General features: G+C 40.0%; 2 protein-coding genes across 3 annotated transcripts; both read left to right on the forward strand.

The window, feature by feature from the left end:
* The first annotated feature begins 5,740 nt into the window (after positions 1 to 5,740).
* LOC117887325 (nucleoside diphosphate kinase-like) lies at positions 5,741 to 9,803 on the forward strand. 2 transcript variants are annotated; one of them, XM_034789810.1, is made up of 5 exons: positions 5,741 to 5,981; positions 6,869 to 7,001; positions 7,550 to 7,651; positions 8,387 to 8,499; positions 9,236 to 9,803. In XM_034789810.1, the coding sequence occupies exons 2-5, from the start codon at positions 6,870 to 6,872 to the stop codon at positions 9,345 to 9,347; spliced, it is 459 nt and encodes a 152-aa protein (XP_034645701.1). In that variant the 5' UTR covers positions 5,741 to 5,981; position 6,869; the 3' UTR covers positions 9,348 to 9,803. The 2 variants fall into 2 exon arrangements, with proteins under 2 accessions (XP_034645701.1, XP_034645702.1); XM_034789811.1 differs by having other exon boundaries at positions 5,744 to 5,861.
* A 7,866-nt stretch (positions 9,804 to 17,669) lies between these two features.
* Positions 17,670 to 21,950, forward strand: LOC117887323 (nucleoside diphosphate kinase). The gene is made up of 5 exons (XM_034789809.1): positions 17,670 to 17,820; positions 18,522 to 18,654; positions 19,605 to 19,706; positions 20,924 to 21,036; positions 21,695 to 21,950. Exons 2-5 carry the CDS (start codon positions 18,526 to 18,528, stop codon positions 21,810 to 21,812), a joined length of 462 nt encoding a protein of 153 aa, XP_034645700.1. The 5' UTR covers positions 17,670 to 17,820; positions 18,522 to 18,525; the 3' UTR covers positions 21,813 to 21,950.
* The last annotated feature ends 1,367 nt before the right edge of the window (positions 21,951 to 23,317 follow it).

Here is a 23,317-nt window from a genome sequence, read left to right on the forward strand (position 1 = left end):
AGTATCAGGGGGTAGCCGTGTTAGTCTGTATCTACAAAAACAACAAAGAGTCTGGTGGCACCTTAAAGACTAACAGATTTATTTGGGCATAAGCTTTCGTGAGTAAAAACCTCACTTCTTCGGATGCATCCGAAGAAGTGAGGTTTTTACTCACGAAAGCTTATGCCCAAATAAATCTGTTAGTCTTTAAGGTGCCACCAGACTCTTTGTTGTTTTTGTAGATACAGACTAACACGGCTACCCCCTGATACTAGATAATACTTAGTACCCTGCACTCAAATCAGGACTGCACTAGAAGACCTCTCAAGGTCCCTTCCAGTCCTATGTTTCCATAAAGCACTCGAAACAGCTGTAGGAAACACAGCAGGCTGGTTGGTGGAGCCCAGGTGAATGCATTTTCTGTAATATGTTTTATTAGCATTTTCATAAATTATTAGATGATGAAAAAAGTCTCACAATTCCACTCATTGTACATTCTCTAACTCAGTAAGTCCTTCAAGAGTTTCGATGGACGAGGTCATCTGTGTGTTCCTTTGTAGTATGTGTGGTGTTAGGTGTTTATACTTTGAGGGCCCTCTGCTGGCCATACAGCAGTGGACAGTAGCACCATTTCAGTCTAAATCATAGCATTTTAGGATTACAAGGGACCACAAGGGTGATCTAGTTCAGTGTTTCTCAATGACTGGTCTGTGGACTGGCGCCTGTCCCTGACATCTCCCTGATATAATTTAGGAAGGCAGCAAGCCTGTCCCTGGTATCAAAAAGGTTGAGAAACACTGATATATAGTCTAACCCCAGGCCACAAAAATCCTACATTGGCAGAAGCTCTTGGAGTTTTGAGGATATTTTTTCCTCATTTCTTGGTGCCAACTGGTGGATTTAAATTTTTTTTTAACCTGGAATAAATTTCTCTCCAGATTATAACAATTTGAAGGCAGGTCAAATTTTAGGACTTAGGCAGGTTGAACAATTGCTCTTTAATTGTGATACTAATACTTTATTATAAATACATGAATGAACAAAGCCTCACAATATGCTGGAGAAGCAAGCAAACATTATTATCCACTACTTACATATGAAGAAGTTCAGGAACAAAGAGGTTAAGTGAATTGTTTAAGGTCACATTGTGAGTCAGTGACAGAGCTGGAATTAGAATTCAGTAGCTCATGGTTCCCAGCCCAGTGCTTAGTTCAAGGGCTTTGCTAATCTCTTATGTAGTTTTATGAAGTAGTTCAAGGAATTAATATCAGGTATATGTTTCAATACCGGTAAAAACTTTTGGGAAAAAATTGTACACTTGCTGATAAAAATTGGTTTATAATGAAAGATCCCTAAAAAATGAAATGATGAGCTCCAATTTGGACCTATTATATTCATATATGAATAATATGGGCTAATTTCTATACTATTTTAACATCAGAGACAGAAACAGAGAAACTTAGATTTGAAAAAGTGTTAGATACTCCATATTCCACAATTTTCATCAGCTATTTCAAAATTGTTTTGGAGAATGCCACCATAGAAATTTTCTGCAGATTGCTATGAGCTACTGGCTTTCTCTGAGTTTTAATGCTATAATGAACTGTATCGCCTGAACTAATATTCATGTTTATATCGCTAAGGTTACAAAGTCTATCAAATTAGCAAATACTATTTAAAAAAATGCAAGAGCTAATCAGGTAGAGAAGATCTAACTAATAGCTAACTAATATCTAACTAATAACTAATAACTAATATGCATCCGAAGAAGTGGGCTGTAGTCCACGAAAGCTTATGCTCTAATAAATTTGTTAGTCTCTAAGGTGCCACAAGTACTCCTGTTCTTCTTTTAACTAATAGCTATTCCTTTAATTTCCACTGGAGAGCAGCAGAGGCTCATACTGTATTTTCATTTGGCCTGGTCCTGAACAATTGCTGTACTTAAGACTTGTGTGTTGCATTGTGTATTTAGATACATCAGATCAGTGGGGTTGCATAGATGTCAGTCTAGTTATGACAAGTAGATCCAAGCTACAAGGTGTGTACCCAGACTGGAACTTTCCCAATATTCAGAGTTATACAGTTGTAGGTTTTTAACTCCGACCACTATAAAGTAGGGGCCAGAGTCACTAACTTAGGATCCAGACCTGAACTCTCCTAAAAATTGAGGGGAGGTGTTCACTTCCAGGGTTTTGGGTCAGGCCTGTCTCATAAAATGTCAGCTATTTCTAGGTGGCATACAAGAGACTTTAAACAATTTGATCAACACTCCGTTGTTATATCGTGTAGACCTGTGTCACACTTTCACTTTATATGCTGTTCATTCACTGACTATCCTGTGGTGTGACCATTCCTCCTCACCTTCACTTCTTCCTTTCTTCCCACTATCAGCTCGTTCCAGAAAGCTACAGTCTCTCTTATTTGGATTCATTATATAATTGTATACTTACCTAAAATACAATGAAAACTTGTAATCAGGAAAAAAATGTGTTGGTACAGTACATTATAATTATAAATACAGCACACTTTTATAGCATGTTGTGTACTATATATTGCTCAACATTCTGTCCTAATCATGGATTAGTCTCAGAAGTGGCAAAGAGAACCCTGGTTTAATGAGTTTAAATGATTTGGCAAAGATCACACAACAAGTCTGTGGTAAAACTAGAAATAGAACCCAGTTCTCATGGCAGGTTCTGTGCGTTAATCATTAAATCATGCTTTCTTTTTTTAAAATTCTACTTAATGATGTAAATAACATACTGATAGCATACCTCTTTAGGCACCCATTCCTGCAGACACTTACTCTGACTTCAACTGTTGTTTTTCCTGAGGAAGGATTGCAGGATCAGGCTCTATATCAATAATATGAATATCTTAAATAAAGTTGTACTGAAATTATAGAAAAATTTGTTATAGACTATAACAAAATGAGATATGAGGAAAATATTCAGCTTTTAAAATAACCTTTAAGATAAATATGCTAGAACAAGCAGGACTTTGTATTTTGTAGTATCTTTCAATAAATTAAAAAAAAAAAAGGAAAATTTAGAAGATCACAGCCATGGTGAAACCAGAAAAAAAGAGAACTGAATACTAATAAACATATGTGTATACAGGACCACCCATGAGATGCATCTATTTACACCAGGCTTATGTTTGGCCCATTGTAACCAGAAATAAAGATAGATGTGGATTTCGGACAGAGTAAACTGCTATAGGGAAAAAGAAGAAATAGGGAGCAAAAGTCCACGTCTTTGAAGATGATAGCTTTATTCCAGATTGTTGCTAAGGTCTTGAGAAAGGAAGTCAAATCTACCCAACTTTTCTATCAAGAAAAGCCAGGAAGTGGATCTTAGAAAGTTTGTCTCAGTCTCAGAAATAGACTCAGAACAAGATGGGGAACAGACTTTTCCCACTAAAAGAAGCAAAGGGAGAGCCTGCCCATTAACTTCCCTTTAGCAGAGCATTTTGGGAATGGGAGAAACCTGGGAACTTGTATATTACAGTCTTTTCTATTGCTCAGTTAGTGCTGGGGGCAAAAAAACAATCGCAGGAAAGAAGGTGTTAGCTCAAACAGCTGTTGGAGATCTGCAGGTAGCATTTTCGTATATAAAAAAGCATATTGATTCATGTAAGGGGAAGAATTAAACCAGTAAGACTTTGGACAGTTGGCTTCTATATAACTTTCTGTATCTACTGATTTAATAAAAATCACTATGTCTAGGGAACATTTCCCTCTCTATCTTTCTCTATCCTACAACTTCTGTGGTATGTGCAGAAATTCTGACCCATTGCTATGACTGATGAGATTCAGCAGCAAGGAGAATATTAATTTAAAAACAAAGGCTAAACATAGGCTAAAAACAAGTCTTGAATCAATGTTTAACAGAGAGATATATGGAACAATTACAATTACTTGTAAAATTCTTATAAGACCTTATAAAACCTTGAAGCTGCGCGAGCTAGGTATATATATATATATACCTAAGTACTCCAGCCCCACCCCCGTCCCGTTTTTTCACACTTTCTATTTGGTTACCCTACTAGTAAGAGCCTTTTATAACCTGACTTGCCTTGGCTTTAAAATGACCTGTAGGATTTAATCTGCCTTTGTAAGGCAAAAATTCTGCTTCTGTGCAAGTCTGATTGACAAACTCAGTGGCTTGTGGGGCTGGAGTACTTACCACTTGGATACAACTATCCAAACAGAGGTACTTAAAATAGTTTTTTTTTGCGTAGAGGAGAAGAAAAATACATTACCTGTCAGGGCAGTTATTGAAGGGTTGAAAACAAGGAATAGATACATTAGAGAGGGGAATTTTCCCCACTGCAAATAAATTGTGGAAAATCAGAGGTTGTGGGCATAAAAATACTTCATTGGACTTACATTTTATGTAAAAGGAAAGAAGAAAGCATATATCAGGATATGAGATGGGAGTTAAAGGTCTGATGAAAAAAGGATCAAGGGCATCCGCAGGAAAATAAAAAGGTACTAGAAATAAAAATCCAATTAGTGGATTAAAGGTAAAAGGCCAAGGTATAAATAAAAGGGTTCTAAGAAAGGATAGTGAAAGGATCAGAACAGGACGAGGTGAGGAGGCTAATACTATGCAATTGGGAAGGGAGGTTACAAAAGGAGAATATAAAAGAATGAAGTGAAATGAGAGATAAATATACAAGTGAGAAAGGTCTAAACATGCAGGGATAGAAGGGAAGAACCTTACCACTTTATTTCACCATTTCCAGAGAGTAGTTTTCAGTGGTTCACAGTCAAACTAGAAGGGATCAATTCTGGGTCCAGTTCTGTTCAATATCTTTGTTGATAATTTAGATAATGGCATAGAGAGTACACTTAATCTGCAGACAATACCAAGATGGGAGGGCGTACAAGTGCTTTGGAGGATAGGATTAAAATTCAAAATTATCTGGACAAACTGGAGAAATGGTCTAAAATAAACAGAATGAAATTCAATTGAGAACAAATGCAAAGTACTCCACTTAGGAAGGAACAATGAGTTGCACACATACAAAATCGGAAATGACTGCCTAGCAAGGCGTACTGCAGAAAGGGATCTGGGGCGGGGGGGGGGGGGGGTGGTGGTGTCACAAGCTAAATAAGTCAACAGTGTAACACTGCTGTAAAAAAAGCAAGCATCATTCCGAATGTATTAGCAGGCATGTGATTAGGCCTCAACTCTTGTACAATGGACAAACTGGAGAAAGTCCAGAAAAGAGTATATCTATAATCTATAACACTTCCCCATGTAGACACAACTGCATGCGTATGACTGGCGGAGCACAGGGCGGTGTAGGGTGACCAGATAGAAAGTGTGAAAAATCAGGACAGAGGGTAGTGGGGCAACAGGTACCTATATAAGAAAAAGCCCCAGGTGGGCTGCCCCTATAAAATCGGGACATCTGAGCACCCTAGGGCGGTGCCTGCACCTGCTTTGCACCCACTGTGCTCGGTTTGCACGGGCGAAGTCTCCTTTGAAACCGTACCCAGGGGTCCGTACACGTTGACACTCTTGGCCCGTGTCTCCCCTGCTGGGAATCCCTGGGGCTGCCCTGCGGCCCCTGCTGGGAAAGCGCCCAGAGCAGCGCCTGGCCGCGCGCCGGGAGAGACAGGCAGCGCCTCCAGCTCCTCCCTGCCATAGAGATGGAGATGCGCAGCAAGAGCGCCGCCCACTTCCCGGCGCAGTTAGGACTCGATGGTACTAGAATCACTCTGCTCCCTCCTTAATCTTGCGTCCTCCAGTGTCGGGCTAGAGCGTCGTCTCAGTCCTCCCCGATGGCGTATCCGCGCCCAGAGACAAGCGTCCCCGTGGGAGTGGGGAGGGACACGGGCCCCTTGCGGCTGCCCGGCCGGCTCCGGCCCGGTATGCGCTGGGCACGTGGGGGCGTGTTTAGAGCTGGGTGGTAGCGAGGCTGGGGGCGGCGGCGGTGTTACGGCAGCTATCACCCGACCCGCCCCAGGGTCCGGGACTGCAGGCGAGCAGGTGAGAGGGGAGCGCAGGGGGCTGGGCGCTGCTAGGGATGATTTAAGGGGCAAGGATAGGGGAGCATTGAGGGGGCTGTATGGGGCGAGGGCATATGCGGTTATGAATGATCCAACTGACATGCAAGCAGGGGCAATGCAAGGGGAAAGGCGTTGTAATTAGATTTCTGCATGTTTGGCTGTTGGCTGCCATCTGTGCAGGGCTATTGGCAGCGGGAGCATTAATACTAGGTGTTGCATTGCTTTTTTATTATTATTTTAGCGCCCTTACCTTGTTCACAACTGCTCTGGAATAACTAGCTTGTTGTTTCTCAAATTGTTCTAGAAATGGGGATTGTGTTAGCACCATACTTTTAACTGTTTTATAATCTTAGAGATTAGTTTTTAATTTCAGGTTGACGATTGTAAACCATAGTGACTCTGTAGCTACTATAGTTGTCAGCTTGTGCCTCGAAAAATGACACATTGGCTACTCCAGTATGACTTTCTTACCTTCCAGTCCCCACACACATTCTTAGCATACTTCATTACAACACTGACTGGCTGTAGATAACTATACATCAAAGTGATACACACGCTCTTAGTTGAGCCTGTTTTGTCTTAAATTGAGGGTAGCATCCATCAGTGTGCATCTTGGAATACACTGACCTGCAATACAATCTGTATAGAATCTCTTCATTCCTGGTATGGACTAATTGCTCTCTTCAATGTTTATAGGGCTATTACGTTACGTTTATTTTTATAGCACTTTTTGGATATTCTTTGACTTACAAGTACACATAAACATATAAGGTTGTGGCAGATTGTGGGTATGCCTTCTAGATTTCTGTTGTGGCTGCATTTGCCTGCTGGTCTTGGAATACGGAGTCCCTTTTTCTCCTCTTGTAGGATGATGGCATCCATTTGCGAGCACACTTTCATTGCCATCAAGCCTGATGGAGTCCAGCGGGGACTAGTGGGAGAAATCATCAAGAGATTTGAACAGAAGGGTTTCAAACTAGTGGCCATGAAATTCATGCACGTAAGTTTTCCTCATTTCTATATTTCTCCTTTATGTATGAAATGAAATCTTATAGCAGGCTAGTGTATTCCACTCAGTGAAAAAATCTATTGTAATTTTTTAAAATGAAATCTTAGCAGAAATATCAAATGTCAAATTTTGTGTCTGGATATTTTTGGAGACTTTCCAGCAACCAGCTGTAGCTAAACGCTTTTGACAGCCTAAGCAACCTAATTTTAGTAAACTGATGTCCTTAGTCTGAAGGGAATATTCTTATAGGTGCCATTTACACTTAATAGGCATTTATGGATCATCTACAGCAAAAATTGGTTTCTTCTCAAAAGTAGTTGGATATTGATGAAACAACCTTGCTGAGTTAAACTGTGCACTGAAATAATTTTATATTTTAAATTCATATAAACCAAGCAACACATCTAGCCAGTTGCTGGAATCACTTATTTTTAAAGAGCATGTCTGTTTAAGGATTAATAGTGCTCTGTGGTTAATCTCTTGTGATTTAAAGATGCTCTTAAGTTCTTACAGTAAACTGCTTTTTTTTGTGCGTGCAGGCCTCTGAAGACCTTCTGAAAGAACACTACATTGATTTGAAAGATCAGCCATTCTATGCTGGTTTGATTAAATATATGCACTCTGGACCTGTTGTAGCTATGGTAAGCTTTTAAAAATAAAACTTAAAAAAAATTAAGCAGTTGATGTGTCTTTTGTTCATAACTTTATTTGTGTTACATATTGAAAATGACACTAAACTTGAAATTAAATACTTTTAAAAAAATTGATTAAATGTAGTTACAGGTACAACATGTTTCCCTTTAATGTGTGGTTTTCCGAGTAAATCTTTCTTTAAAAAAAAAAAAAAAAATTATTTTCCCTTTTGCAATGTGCTGGAGGGTAGGGGATGAACAGTGGGAAACTGACTGCACAAAGTGCTGTCAAATACACAAAATAAGTAAACTGGAAAAAAGAACGGTGAAACATTTAATCTTTCAAGTAGAGAACTCCTATGTGTTAGATGTTGATTGTAACCTATGATTGCTACAAGTGATTTTTTTTTTTTTTTTTTTGGGGGGTAAAGAGTGTATACCTCTAAAGTATTTGAGATTTCTATGAAGCTTTATGTACTTAGGAAATTTTGTAATGGGCTTCTTGTTTGTTTGTTACACTGAAATCTGTTCAGTACCCTCTCACTTTGGCTAGAAGTCAGTGGAATGACTACGGTTTGTCGGAGACAGTTTTACTCCAATCCTTCTATGCCTTGCCCATAGATTCTTTGAAAAAGGGGACTTAACACCCGTACGATGATGGGATCAAGTTTGGATAACATTGCCAACTCTTCCTGTGTTAGTTACAGTTTGGATTCTGTAATCTTAATGGATTTTATTTTTAAGGTGTGGGAAGGTCTTAATGTGGTTAAGACTGGCAGAGTAATGCTGGGGGAAACTAATCCAGCAGATTCCAAACCTGGCACCATCCGTGGTGACTTCTGTGTTCAAGTTGGCAGGTACGTTCTGAAACTGTCTTATCAAAACTAAACCAGTTTTAAATCATATACATACTGACCTACTTAATTAATTGATTTATGATGAAGTTTTGTAATGTGAATACTATATCCAGTTGAAACTGTTGAAGAATTCAAGCAGCAGAATGTAAATATTGGAATTTGATCAACCTTATAGTAAGGACATATAGACAAGGCCTGAAATACTTTCTACGGAACCTCCATTTTTTCTTGGAGGTCTCCCATTTGAGTACTGACACAATAGTACTTATTTTATGAGAACTAATAAGCTCTCTGCATGATGACTTGCCTCCTGGTCTCTTTCTATAAGACTGTCCTGGTAAACAAGAATATGCCATTTTGTAACATGTACTTAATTTAAATGTTAAATTAGAATGAATGTTAGGAAATAACAATTGGTAGCAAAAGCTTGCTAACTGCTGAAAATCCTGTAAGGACATTAAGGCCCTGATTCTACAAACTATTATACCTGGAAAGACCCCCATTAACTTCATCCACATGCATCGTCCACTAGATAATGTAGGACTGGAGTCAAAGGATGTAAATAGAGATGTGGCTTTCCTTCTCATTCCCCCACTATCAAAACTGATGAGAGAAGTGTTGCATATTTACACGTACGTTTTATTAATACTTGTAGCCATAGTAACCAGAGAGGTTTTTCTAAAAAGCAAATATTGTGCTTTTAATTTATAATTATTATTGATTTTTCTTCTCTTAGGAACATCATTCATGGCAGTGATTCTGTAGAAAGTGCTGAGACAGAGATCAACCTGTGGTTCACTCCTGAGGAATTGGTTGAATACACAAGCTGTGCTCACCAGTGGATCTAAGGGCTAGTCTACAATGCCAACATTAAAGCGCTGCTGCGGCAGCACTTTAACGCGGCTTGTGTCGTAGTGGCAGAGCGCGGGGAGAGAGCTAAAAAACCCACCTCCACAAGGGGTGTAGCTCCCAGCACTGGTGCACTGTCTACACTGGCGCTTTATGGCACTGAAACTTGCTGCGCTCTGGGGTGTGTTTTTTCACACCCGAGCGAGAAAGCTGCAGCACTGTAAAGTGCCAGGGTAGACAAGCCCTAAAAGTAAAACCTGGTCTGTGACTTTTAACATCCACTCATTCCACTGATTATGGACCCAGAAACAGTTTCTATGCTATTATCCTTTAGTTATTTCAAGGCACTTCTGTATAAACTAGTGGAAATCTCTCTCTCTAATCTGTATTGTGAATATTACATGTAACCAGTGTTAAGAACTGCTGCTCTAATTAAAAAGCTATTGAATGATTAATTGGGAAACTTTCTAACTCTCCGTGTGTGGACAAGAGAAGACAATTACAGTAGGGGAAAGGATCTTTAATTAACGAATAAACACAAAGCATAAACTTTCATGAAATACTCTGTAGCCACAGAGGATAACTTGGTATATGGTACACATCAGCAAACAGTCTAAAATGGCTTAGTAGCCTTAAAATTGATCAAACTTTATTAAACCACCAGGTCATGCATGCTGCTATGTAAATAGATCCATAATATCCCTAAATACAGGAATTAAAGAATGATATAGAAGTAAGGTTGAGGAAAAAATGATTTTAAAAACTGATAAACATCTATGGGAATTTTTTTTTTCTCTCACCAGAAAAGTAGTGCAGTTAGACATAGGCAACAGCTTCACTTTGAAAATAAGGGTTTTAGCTAGATTGCTACTTTAAACTCATCATTTTCCACTTTAGGATCAGTCATTTATGTAACATTTTAAGGCAGGATTAGTATGGCAGCTTTTTAAAATGTCCTTTTATGAGAAAAGAAGATTAATGTGCAAGGGCTGCTCAGTAAGCTTTACCTCCTGTCACTTCGGTGTAGTATTCTATTTGACATTAGTAAACATATCAGCACTGCATCATATCTCCATACAAACAATGGAGGATAGCTCAGATATATTCTTTCCTTAATTGTTTGAATGGCAAAGTAAACTGTGCTTGGATAAGCTTTTTCAAAAGTGACTTTGGCACTTAGGAGCTTAAGTTTCAGTCATAGTCAACCTGTTTTTTTAAAACTTTACCCGTTGTATTTAAACTTATTCATATGTCAGTTTTTCTTTAATATTAAACAGGTCCCAGTTGTGCAGTTTAATTCTAGCCACAAACCTTTCAGCATCCTGCAGAGTTGCTATGGCTGTCCTCAATGTCCAGCTGTTGTATTCAGTTCAGAAGCCAGAAGTGGTATCTGGCTGAATAGTGGATACACCAATAAATGAGTAGCATATTTATTCAATTGTAATAGCATGTTAGTTAAAAAGCAAAACACAACACAACAATAATTATCTGAACACCCTAACATTGCAAATCACCATTAGAAATAAAAAGAAGAACAGGAGTACTTGTGGCACCTTAGAGACTAACAAATTTATTAGAGCATAAGCTTTCGTGGACTACAGCCCACTTCTTCGGATGCTTGGGCTGTAGTCCACGAAAGCTTATGCTCTAATAAATTTGTTAGTCTCTAAGGTGCCACAAGTACTCCTGTTCTTCTTTTTGCGGATACAGACTAACACGGCTGCTACTCTGAAACCTGTCATTAGAAATAAAATTTCCTCTTGTGTTTTGCTAATAAGTTGTTGACATCACTCATTCCTAAAACGAAACCTGCACATAAACATTTGCCTTTGATTAAGCAATAGAAATTTAGTAGTATTTCATGTCCAATACCCAGGCACGATGAAAGCATTAAACGCATTTTTTTAAATGACGCTGGCAATTTAAATCTATTCAGAAATCAGTATTTTTATAAAAAACTTAATTTTTCTTTAAAAAGTGGACCAATGTACTTCAGCACAGTCTCTGTTCAGAATGCTCCTTTTGACTGTAATAGATACTTCTACATCACGCTATTTAGATCTGCCTTTTTAAATATTTGATACCCGTAAAGTGTGTGTTGGGGAAAAAACTCAGACTACAAAGAGAGGATTGATGAGTAATCTTGCTATAGTCTTATCTCCAAAACTGTACTCTTCCAGAGTCTGTGGCTGTGGAGTGCCAGAGAGAAGGGTAGTGGGAGAGTCTATCTCCAAGCTTCAAGGAGGAAGGAATAAATGGTTATTTTCACTGGGAGGAACCAAAAGAAAGTACAGCCTTGCCCCAACTTGCTAGTCCATTATCATAAATGACCAAAAGGAAGAAGTGGCTGAATTAAACATGCTGCACATACTGCAATGGAGAAGCAGTTCTTTGTAATTTGGCTACATCTGTGTATTTGGAAAATCATTGGGAAAATCAACTGAATGTATTAGATGGACCATTTTGTGATCTGTTAGCTACGTCTTTCAGCTCACATTACTGTTTCTTTAACTCAGGATAGCATGTACAATGTTAAAAAAATGTGAAAAGCATCAACTCATCTTGTTTCTTTCCTTTCTTTGTTACCTACTAATCTCTTCATGATCATGGGCATACTCATCTTCACTAAGCACAGTGGATATGAGACTACGTAAAAGACTAATTTTCTAAGGCTTAACAAACACTTTGTCTTTTCTGTTTAAATAGGTGCACTTAGGCCTTCAGCAATGTTATACTCTGAGGCAGGCCTCCACACTCTAATTCAGTGGCTCTCAAACTTTTTTACTGGTGACCCCCTTTATAAATTAAAAACACTTTTTAATATATTTAACACCATTATAAATGCTGGAGGCAAAGCGGGGTTTGGTGTGGAGGTTGACAGCTTGCGACCCCCCCCCCCATGTAATAACCTCGCAATCCTGAGGGGTCCTGACCCCCAGTTTGAGAACCCCTGCTCTAATTCATCTATACATCTCACAATACCACTTGTAATCTCATATAACACCACCTATGAACCCTGGTACCAGAACTCTCTCTTAGAGTGTAAATAAAATACACTACATATTTTTATACAAAAGAAATGTGTCTCAGGTAAGCAGTTCAAAACACAAAGCAATGAGAGAAGTAAGAGTACAGTTACCTCTTCTGTTGCATTTCTCATTCTTATTTTACTCTAGCCCTCCTTCACTTACTGATCTTGTTTTTCCTTCTTTGATACTATTGTTCTTCTGCATTTCTTCCTGCTTACGGCTTTTTCTCCTCTACAAAGGTGTTGATTAGGTGCCCTGCTGTTGTCACTATGCTTTCTGTTTGCTCAAATCGAGCTCTTGCTCCCTCCCAATTGCAGTTCTACCACTATCCCCTCTCTTGTTAAAGGACAATGACCAAATCGTTCTGCTGATAGTCTAAATAGCAGTAGAAGGGGCGGGCGGGCATATCACTCCCATGCATGTTTTGTTATAGTAGCGCTAAACAACATTATCTATAGTAACCTCATTTAGGCATTCCCAGCTGTGGGCAAAGATCCCGTTTTATACAAAATAGGCCTTAGGTACCATTTTTTGGACTACTACATAGCATTCCTCTCTCAAATCCCTGACTAAATAGTATTATACTGAATGAAACAATATATAATGTGATATTACACCAAGAAATTTTCACTATTAAAAAGGAGTGGGGAGAAAAGAAAATAATATTCACCATTTCAGAAGTGAAGTTAAAGCTTCTATTCCCTGTACTCTCTCATATTGTACAAAAAAATTCTATAGGTAACCACTATGCAGGGTATTGGGAGGCTACACTCTCTTCCTCACTCCTAATTTTCTTACTAGGTTGGGGATGTCCCAGTCAAACAATTCTCAGCCTGGAGTTGCACAGCTCATGCATTATTTTCATTCCCCACAAAAGTGTGTGTTTGTATCTAGACTTACATAAAAGCACAATCTGTTACAGGTGAACAAATTATCTGTCCTATAGCATCAGTTGCACATAAACTGTAGGAGGTCCTATAAAATAAACTAAAAAGGGAAATACGCTAAAGTGTCCCGCCGGGGCTCGCCGCCCTCCTCCCAGGGCTCCCCCCGCCCTCCCCCCAGCCGCTGGGGGGAGAGCGGAGCCCCCGCCGGGGCTCGCCGCCCTCCCCCCGGGGCTCCTCCCCTCCCCTGCGGAGGGGGGAGGGCGGCCGGTGGCTTTTTTGCCTGGGGCGGCAAAAAAGCCAGAGCCGGCCCTGATTCTATATCTGACCTCTCAGTCCACATCCTCAAAGCAAACCTGCACAATACCATCAAGACAAGCCTCAGAGCTTTAATTCATAACTTGCTAGACATGAAAATCATGGACTCAATAAGACACCGAATTTATGGCTCATTACAACCTGTAAGTAACCCACTAACCCTCCTTTGTCTCCTTCACCCTCCTTGCAGGGTTTCAGAGCCCACGCTCCAGCCCAAACCCAAATACCTACACTGCATTTTTTATTCCAGCAGCCCAAGCCCCACAAGTCAGACAGCTGACCCAGGCCAGTCATGACATGGGTCTTTTATAGCAGTGTAGATGTACCCTAGGAGTACCTTCTCCCAGCCCCAAAGAAGAGCGGTGTGTCTCAAAAGCTTGTCTCTTTCACCAGCAGAAGTTGGTCCAATAGAAGATATTACCACACATACCTTACACTCTTCCTGACAGCTAACATTTCTCACCACTTTTACCTTAATACAATCCAAGTTAATATCCCTTTCCAAATCTGTCTGTCACTATGGTTGAGGTTCTTTGTACCATTAATTGTGGTTCATGTTTAGAAGTAATCCAATTATGTTATCTAGAGGAAACTCATTTCAAACCCTGTTGTACATCCACCAGATTAGGAAACAAAATCACTCTGGTAATCACTGAAGTGTATGTGAAATACTGTATCTTATTAAAGAAGTAATCCTGAAGGAATTGAGCATTGCTAGTAGTGATTAATGGCTACCTTGTCACTTAAGCAACATATTAAACTGAGACTAGCTAGTGCACCTGCAAACCAATAAACTTTTTTGATGTTTCTGGTGCATTATTGCACTAAAAAATGAACTAGAAACAAATAGTTAAATTGCATTTTCAGATCAATCATTAGGGTGTAGATTTTATCATTAGGGTGGAGATCAAACATAATTTTGTTCAAATAAGGACAAATTCTATTCAGAAATTTCCATGGAAGATGGGAAATTCAGTGTCATGTTTAGCAAAATGTATAACTAAGTAATCCATAATTTATTTACCAGGATGGGCAATATCAGAAAGACAAAGTTACACGAGTCTTGAACCACCTCCCTGTACCCACGATGCTCCAAAAAATAAAAATGTTTTTTGGTAGGGGGAAGAGATCATATCCAAACTTTCAGGTTAGTCCTTATCTTAATAATGAGTCAAACCAAAATCCCACATCTAAATATTTTTGAAAAGTTCAGTTCCACGTCTGGATCCAAACTTTGCAGCTCAGGTCCATCTCTAAAACATGACATGCTCAAATAGGACCTAGTCCACGCCCTCCCCACTCCTCAGTGAGAGAGTATTTCTGGATTCAGGCCCATACAGAACAGCCCCAAACACAGCACTCTCCCTGTGTATCTGCTTTGCTCAAGATTTGACTCCTTGTACTTTTATATTTGATATAGTTTTTGCTTATCATCTTAAGCAGCAAGATCAACAGAAGTCTGCATGAACATCTAATGAAATCAGAGTGGATATTTGTTTAAATTCAGTGAAGACTTTCCTATTATCTTCCTTATTGCCATAACAAGTGATTGTGAACTCAAAATAAATGTTAAAGAAAAATAGTGTTAAACTGATGTCACAGTGTGAATAAAAAAGGTGAAGAGACAGAAAAACCAAGCTAAGTCAATTTGCTATTCAAATTTGTAAAGGAGCACAACAGGGAAAACAAATCAGCAGACATGGCAAAACACCAATGGGTGAATAATGAATAATAAAATGTTTTGCACTTTTTATGCATCATATGACTTAAAAGCGCTTTACAAACAACAAATAAATAATCAAACAACACTGTAATTATGGCACTTTTCATTCAAAGATCGCAAAGCAATTTTCAAAATGCGGGGACGTATCATTGCCTCCATTTTATCAATGAGGAAAACGAGGCAGAGAGAAGTTAAGTGACTTGCACAAAGTCACACAGTAAATCAGAGGCAAACGATGAAGAAAACTTGGAGTCTTGATCCTCACTAGACCACACTTCTAAACTATGTAATCTATGCCAGTGTAGTTCAATGTAATATATTAAGACACAGAAATATACATATTATAAAATACAGTAAACTCTGTGGAGGGATACAAATTATCAGATTTTACAGGTAAACTGAGATAGCAAGGGTTCCCAGAATTTAGCTGAGAATTCAAGGAGAGATCTGATACATCAAGAGAAGGGAAGGTTGTCAAAGGGTTTTGAATTGCCTTCCAGTGTCTATAGACAGAAATGAACAAGAAGGGGAGATCAGTCAAGATCAGGTTCTTCTGGAGAAATACAATACTTGCCACATCTGAAATGACTGAATCAGCATTTCCAAGTTCACAATTTAGTAACTGGATTAATCACATATTTAGATTAGATAGAAACTTGGATTAATCTAGAAAACAACTGAATATAAACTGATTAAATACTGTAAGTTTATGCAGTATTACAATTGTAATTGGTTAGAGTAAATTAGGGGTAGAAACTGTTTTCTATGTGTTGTAATTATTAATAATATTTGAAATTATTATTAATATTAATGTGGGAAACCACAACACACTAATTTAACCATAAATTCCTTTATTAAACGCAAAGGTTATACAATTGCTCTCAACATGCCTAAAAAGGCCTAAACAATAAGCAATTTACTACAGCCACAGAGTAACAAAACATTTATAAACATTTGATCAAGATACTTACAAACTGGCTAAACCCAGAGATGCTTAGACCCATATTGGTCAGCTCCAATGAGGTCAGGCAGATATTAAAAGTGAACTTTTAAGAATTTACCTCTTTTCTTCCCAAGGCCTTTCCTCCCTGCCTTCTTGCTATTCAACAGTTTTCCCATTGCATCTGGGTTCACGTAGGCTTTAACACTGAAGTGTGGGTTAGGGAAAGGCTGTGTTGGCTCATTTTAAGCCGTTACCCCCTATCTGTCAGGGGCCTTCTTTTTAGAAACTTCCACTTATCTCATTAGTTATTCTTTGAACCATCTTCCCTACTTTATTCCTTCTGACCTTATCACTTCTTATTTTCAAGGCTGTCCCTCTACTTGCTAGTTAGGGCCTTTCTTGACTTTACAACACACACACACACACCCAAACTTAAGCTAACTTTAATTTTATACTTAACCTACACTATGTCTGTACAGAGCCTAGCAATAACAACAGTAATTAATAAATAGCAACCTAGTGCTAGGTGTAATGGTCTAATCACAGCAATAGGAGCTAGGACCTGCTGAGTTCTAGTCCTGATTCTTACACTTTTCATTCTTCTTACTTTTAAACTGCAACCACAGCTTCATTCTCCTATGTGACAACAAAAGAATCTGGACCAGTCCTTCCCCTAGCCTCTGGGCACTTTACATTACCTCTTTGCGGTGATGTAATTTCGAGCAATCGCGAGGTGCAGTGCTTCTGGCAGTGCAATTTGGAAGAAGCAGCTTCACTAAAACAGTGGCAGACCCCAACGGTCTCAAAGCAAAAGGGGTTAAGAACACAGGGCTCAAATTGCAAGACAAATGTCTATTGTTAAAAGATTGTGCTGGGATAAATTAAACAGCCTTTACATAGTTGAGGTTTTGTTGTTATGAAATCACATCGTCCTGCGGCTCACAGCCATAGCTGGCTCAAGAGCTAGCCTGTGAGGAAGGCAACAGAGGGGACCTCCCAAGCTGAGGCCCCTCCTTTGTAAAGCTGCCTCAGTGTCTGTCCAGGGAAATGTGATCACCACAGAGTTTCTAGCGAGGCTTTTAGGGTAATGGGGCTATTCTACGCCTGCCTTGTCTCTAGTTCCCCTTTACCCTGTTCCTAGTACCCTTTGTCCTGAGTCTGGCCCCTATCCCTCACCCCCTTTGTTTGGGTCTCGCCCCTTCTGGCCAAAGCCTGAGCCCCCCGCCCCCAGTTTAGCCATGGCCTTACCACTGCGGCCTGGGTCTCTCTCATCCCCCTTAGCCAGGCGTTTTGGGAGCAGCCGGGCTTGTGCTCCGCCGCCAGGCTGGGAGAGGGGTGGTGGGGCCCCCACAGCGGCTTGGGGAGGGGGCGAGGTTTCTGTGAAGCCCCAGAGGTGCAGGCCTCGCTGGGCCTGGGGGCGGGCTCTAAAGGCGCCATACCCCGCCGGGAGGAAGGCCAGCCCCTCTCCTCCGAGGTGGGTTCCGGCTCCACCCGACCTCGCTCCTCCTCTTTCCCGGCGGACGCTGAGAGAAGGCTGGTGTCCAGCTCAGCAGCGGCCTTAGCAGCTCCAGGGAGGTGAGGCCGGTGTGGGGACTGGGGCAGGGCAGGGCAGGTCGGCGGGGGGCAGGAGGCTGAGCCCAGATCGGGGGGGCGCCGCCGCCCCTTGAGCCGGGGCCTGGGCTGCCCGCCAGACCGCCGGGCCGGGTCGGGTCTCCAGAGCCGGCCGGGGCGGCGGAGCAGGGAGCCCGGCTAGAGACCGAACGGCAGGCCCTGGTTTCGCGCGGGAAGAGGCCGGGTTCGCCGCGTGTGGTAGCCAGGCGGGGCTCGCCGGGCCCCTATGCGGCGAAAAGGAACTGAGCGGCCGACATGTGGGAAGAAGAACCGGGGGATCCCAGCTACCACGTGGCCCCTGGGCTGGGAGCCATTAGGGGGGCATGTAAATAGAGATCTAGATCGATTGGAAAGGATGGGAGGAGGAGGGGGGGGGCACTGCAGTAAGGACTAAGGGGGCCTGGGCGGCGGTGACTGCGGGCCGGGGAGACGGTGCCAGCAGGAGCAGGGATGGATCCTCCACGTGTCTGGAATAAATCCCTGTAAGTGGCTTCCCTGGGTGGCATCCCTCGCCCCTTGAGGCACTGCTGACCTTGAAGCCACTCCCTGGGTGACTGAAGTCACCTCCTCGGGCATGTCTGTTACTCGGGACAGGATTGCGGCCAAACTGGCTCTACCTGTGTTGTCGCCTCGTTTCTCTTACCGCTCCCCGTTTCCTTTCGCAGGACAATGGCTTCTAATAGCGAACGCACTTTCATTGCCATCAAGCCTGATGGAGTCCAGAGGGGCCTGGTGGGAGAAATCATCAAACGGTTTGAACAGAAAGGCTTCCGCCTGGTGGCCATGAAATTCATGCACGTAAGGTCCTCCCCCACTTAGAGGCAGGGCTGTTGTGGGGCTTAATTAATGTTCATACAGCTCCCTGCAATTCTTTGCGATAAAAGTCAACCTGTCATTACTGCATGTGGTTTTTTTTCTCTCTCTCAATTTTACTTGCAAATCCTAGCCATCAAGATGAACTATACAGAAGCTTCATTCTCCCGTATTGTTTTTCCCACATCAAGGAGTTGGCAAAGTGAAAACCTGTAGTCCACAAGAGTTGATACGCGTATTGTAACTTTTCAAATATAAATATACATACCAGGCCAAATTTTCCTACACAGTCCATGAACTGGATGAAGCTGAATGAATGTAACTGAACAGAACAGAAAACGTGAAAGAATTGTATTTAATTTAGGCTCTGTCTGATGTAGCTTCCTTTCACTTGTGTCACATCATATCAAACCATAACTACACTGGGTCTCTTCTATTTCTTGTGAAACAGAAAGTTGTAGTCATGGTTTGATATGACAATGAGACAACTGAAAGGAAGGTACACCATACACTTCGCCTAAATTAATACAACCTAATGTTAAGTAAGCAAAGATGACCATGACTAGAAGGTTACATCAGGAAGTGCAATCTTCCAGATGTTTTGTATTCATAATAATCCACAGCTATAAATTAATATAAAGAAGAAATCACAGTTTAACAAAGAGCTGATGGTATGGAACCTGCCTCAATGTAAATTCTTTCTTTAATAAAGAAAATTAGACAAAACTTGTCCTGAGTTGTTCTGCATGTGTAAAATACGAAACAAACATAATTAGCTTGCAGAAGCAAACTCCTTGTTGTTGATACTTATTTCATGACTGATATGAAGCATCTAATTATTAATGCAGTAATGGGCTGCTGCTTCTTTTTATATATATATATTTTTTTAAATTTTTTATTGCTCTCAAAATCTCACATTCAACTTTTCTTTAAAGGCTTCCGAAAACCTTCTAAAACAACATTACATTGACCTGAAAGATCGGCCATTCTACCCTGGTTTAGTTAAATACATGAATTCTGGACCTGTTGTGGCCATGGTGAGTAGCATTGTATTTACTTAAATATACATTGTGCAGGAAATGGCTAGGTATCTTTCTGCTAATTACGTAAACTTTTTTTTTAATTGTTAGCCTCTGTGGACACTTTACAGCTTTAAAAACAATTTCTTTTTAAATTACACTGTCCCAGTATATAAAATAAAGTGATAAAAGAAAACAAAACAATTTCCACATCATCCAACGCTGCCCAGAGCACTTTTGAGTGCATTACATTAGTCCTACGCTAGTAGAGCTGCGCTGGAAGTAGTGCAATAGTAAGAAAATTGAAGAGAACTGCTAGTTTATATATGTCAACAATAGTTGTATAGAAGATGAAACAACTGAAGAATACCCCTGGTGATGTTTATAAAATAGCTATGAAATAATTTTTATGTAACAGTCTGTTTATAAAACTTGACTTGAAAAGCCTTCCCCACTTCCTATGAATAGAACATGATGACTTCATTAGGATTCCCTGCCATTCATAGTGGTTTCTGGATTCTAGCGAAACAGGAGGGATGTGGGAAGAGTCCTGAAAGTTGCCTAGCGGGTGAAGTAGTAAGTGGTTGAGATTTCCAAGGCAGTCCAGGGGATTTAAACACTTCAGCTAACTTTAAAATTAGACTACTTTGAAAGTTTCTACCTTAATTCTTAAACAGCTATGTGAGCAGGTATGGGGTGTGTATGTGTTTGAGTTTTCACTGTTTTGTGCCAAATTGGCTCCATTGAGTCTGAGCTATTTAAAGATGCTAATTGCAGGCCACTTCATTAGAGATTTTCAAGTTGCATCTATGTGAGAGCCACTCAGGAGTGGAAATAAGTATTGTCTCTCAATAAGCTTCTATTTACTAGATTGGTGTTAACAATGGTGTCCATTGTTCTTCAGGCCAGGTGTCCTTCTCTTTCAAATCTGTTTCATATATGTTCTGGTAACCAGTAGCCATTCCAATGCTATTTACTCTCATGCCTTATCACAGTGAAAGATAACCAATGAAACAAGTGTAATTTACAAAGAATTGTAACCATTTTATAATTTTCTCTTGTTCCTAGTCTTCTCCTTTTGCAATTTAATTTATACAGATTCTAAGATAGATTTAGATCTTTGTGGGGAAGGCCTTTGTGTCCTTGCAAAGTGCCAAAGCTGAATCTTCTGTGATGCCTTGAATGGTTATGGAATAATTTTTTTTTTTTTTTTTTTTTTTTTTTTTTTTTTTAAGGTTTGGGAGGGTCTCAATGTGGTTAAAACTGGCAGAGTTATGTTGGGAGAGACTAATCCTGCAGATTCTAAGCCTGGTACAATCCGTGGTGACTTCTGCATTCAAGTGGGAAGGTTGGTGCTGAAATTTATTATATAAAATTAACTTTTCTAAATATTTTTCCAGAGTTACAAGATAAGTATATTTACTGCCTTCATTGTAAGCATCATTTGAATAAAAAACTCTTAAGAGCAGAAATTGTGCAGTCACCAGATACCCATACCTTCCAAGGAAAGAAATGGGTATGTTCTTATCTATACATAATGTGTATGCATAGAGAAAATAAGTCATTCTGTGTTACAGCAAGCTATTTTAATGTGGCTGTACTGTTTCCTTTTGAGTGACCCAGTTTGTCATAGGATGAACTTCATGTTGCCTTCTGGAAAGCTTAGGTAGTTAGACATAAGAATCCTAGTCTGAAGCTGAGTTTGATTTGTAGGACAATCCACCAAGAATGTTGCTTATACCAGGGGTTTTTAAACTATACTTCAGAAGTGATGAAAATGATAATCAGGTCATGGTGATGCTGTTAATAGTTTGTGTTGTGTTTAGTAGAACTACCTGTTATAGACGGACTTCACAAATAGAATCAGGGCCTTTTTTTTTTTTTTTTTTTAGAGAGCTGTACCACAAGCTCTAGCTTTTCAGTAGTAGATGAGTATCCAGATGTCTGTCCCTATGAACAAGTTACTGACAATTTCTTTGAAATTTTGTGATTGGCTTTCTTCACAGGAACATCATTCATGGCAGTGACTCCGTAGAAAGTGCTCAGAAGGAGATCCAGCTGTGGTTTCAGCCTGCAGAGCTTGTTAACTTCAAATCTTGTGCTCATGACTGGATCTATGAGTAAGATGAAGTCTCTCTAATGAATTGTGCCTTCTTAACACAGCATCTCATTCCAGCAGCTATTGACCTGGGAGCAACTATTATGACAGTTAAACTTTACAGCACTATGTAAAGGTATCAAATAAATAGATTATGGAAACTATTTGTAGTCTGTATTCACTAGAAAGCATACTTAAGTATGAATGGAGTAGAACTGGTCATTTGAAGAGACGTATACACCTATGCTTGGGACAAAATGAAATCCACACTCAGAGGAAACTACCCTGAAAACATGTTCAAAATGAAACCAAATCTGTGAATAACTATTCATGTGCCTGTTACAGTGCTGAAAACTGGTATGTGTTAGGTTGTGAGGAGAAAGCAAATTTATATGGGCAGCTGAGACTTCCTTCAGACTGCCCCTTAGTCCACAGCTTTTGCAGCTTATTGGCTACAGTGAAAGCAGAGGGTGAAGGAAGCACATTACTTCTCCCTCATGGTATCTACTGGTGCTTAAAGAAAAGCACATGTCCTTGCTTATTAGTTTTACACAAGTTGACTCACCAGTCAGAAAAATCATTAAAAGCAGAAGGCTTTTTTGTTTTTGTTTTTTAATGCAGAGTCGCTTTAGGGAATTTTCTAATATTTCCTCACACTTCTGCCCTGGTTGAGTCAGTCTCTGCTTAAACAGTGGCATTATTATGGTCTATACTCTACATTATAGGACTACCGCTTTGTAAGTGCTTTAAGCCAATATTTGAAATTAGACCTCTGAAGACTAGCAAATAATTCAGTTCATAAACTGATCCTCTACTAAAGGGGATGTAAAATGAAAATGTAGGATGTAGTAATCAGACTAGAGTGGACCTCTGATAGTAACAGTGATGTTTGAAACTAGTAGTATACACCTTTGTGCAGCAAATAACCAGAAAATAGGATTGAATCTCTTGACCCATACATTGCATGTGCATGTAAATGTAGTGATGGGAAAAACTAGTGAGGAGCTTAACATGAGCTAAATGAAAGATCTTGATGAACGGTACTAGTAGACAGGATCAGGTATCCTTATCAGAATGCCCAAGATATGAAACCTCTGCACTGAAAAGCTGAGCCATTGCATCACAGTGCCGGCAAGTTACATAAGACACTGATTTGAAAAGCTCCAAAACTTAACATGTCAGGTATAGGGTAGGTGAGAGAAAGTTTGCTTGGAGTATCTATGGATTGAACAGTATTTCTACAGTGGTGATCATACCTATGAGAAAAATGTTCAAAGGAACAGGTTCATCCACTATAATATGAACCTTTCATATATTGCTTCTAGCTGTAGATGTCACTGCACTTTAAGCAAAATAAGTATTCCCATTTTATAGATAGTGAACCACAGGGGTAACTGACCTCAGACATGACAGCATAAGACTTAAGTCTCTTAGCTGCCATTCCAGTGCTCCTGTTTATAGGACCACGCTGTCTCCTATAGGCTACAATTAAAAAGAGTAGTATGAAATTGAATAAACTTGTCATGTTCTT

This window comes from Trachemys scripta, chromosome 14 (genome assembly GCF_013100865.1).
Source record: "Trachemys scripta elegans isolate TJP31775 chromosome 14, CAS_Tse_1.0, whole genome shotgun sequence".
NCBI lineage: Eukaryota > Metazoa > Chordata > Testudines > Emydidae > Trachemys > Trachemys scripta.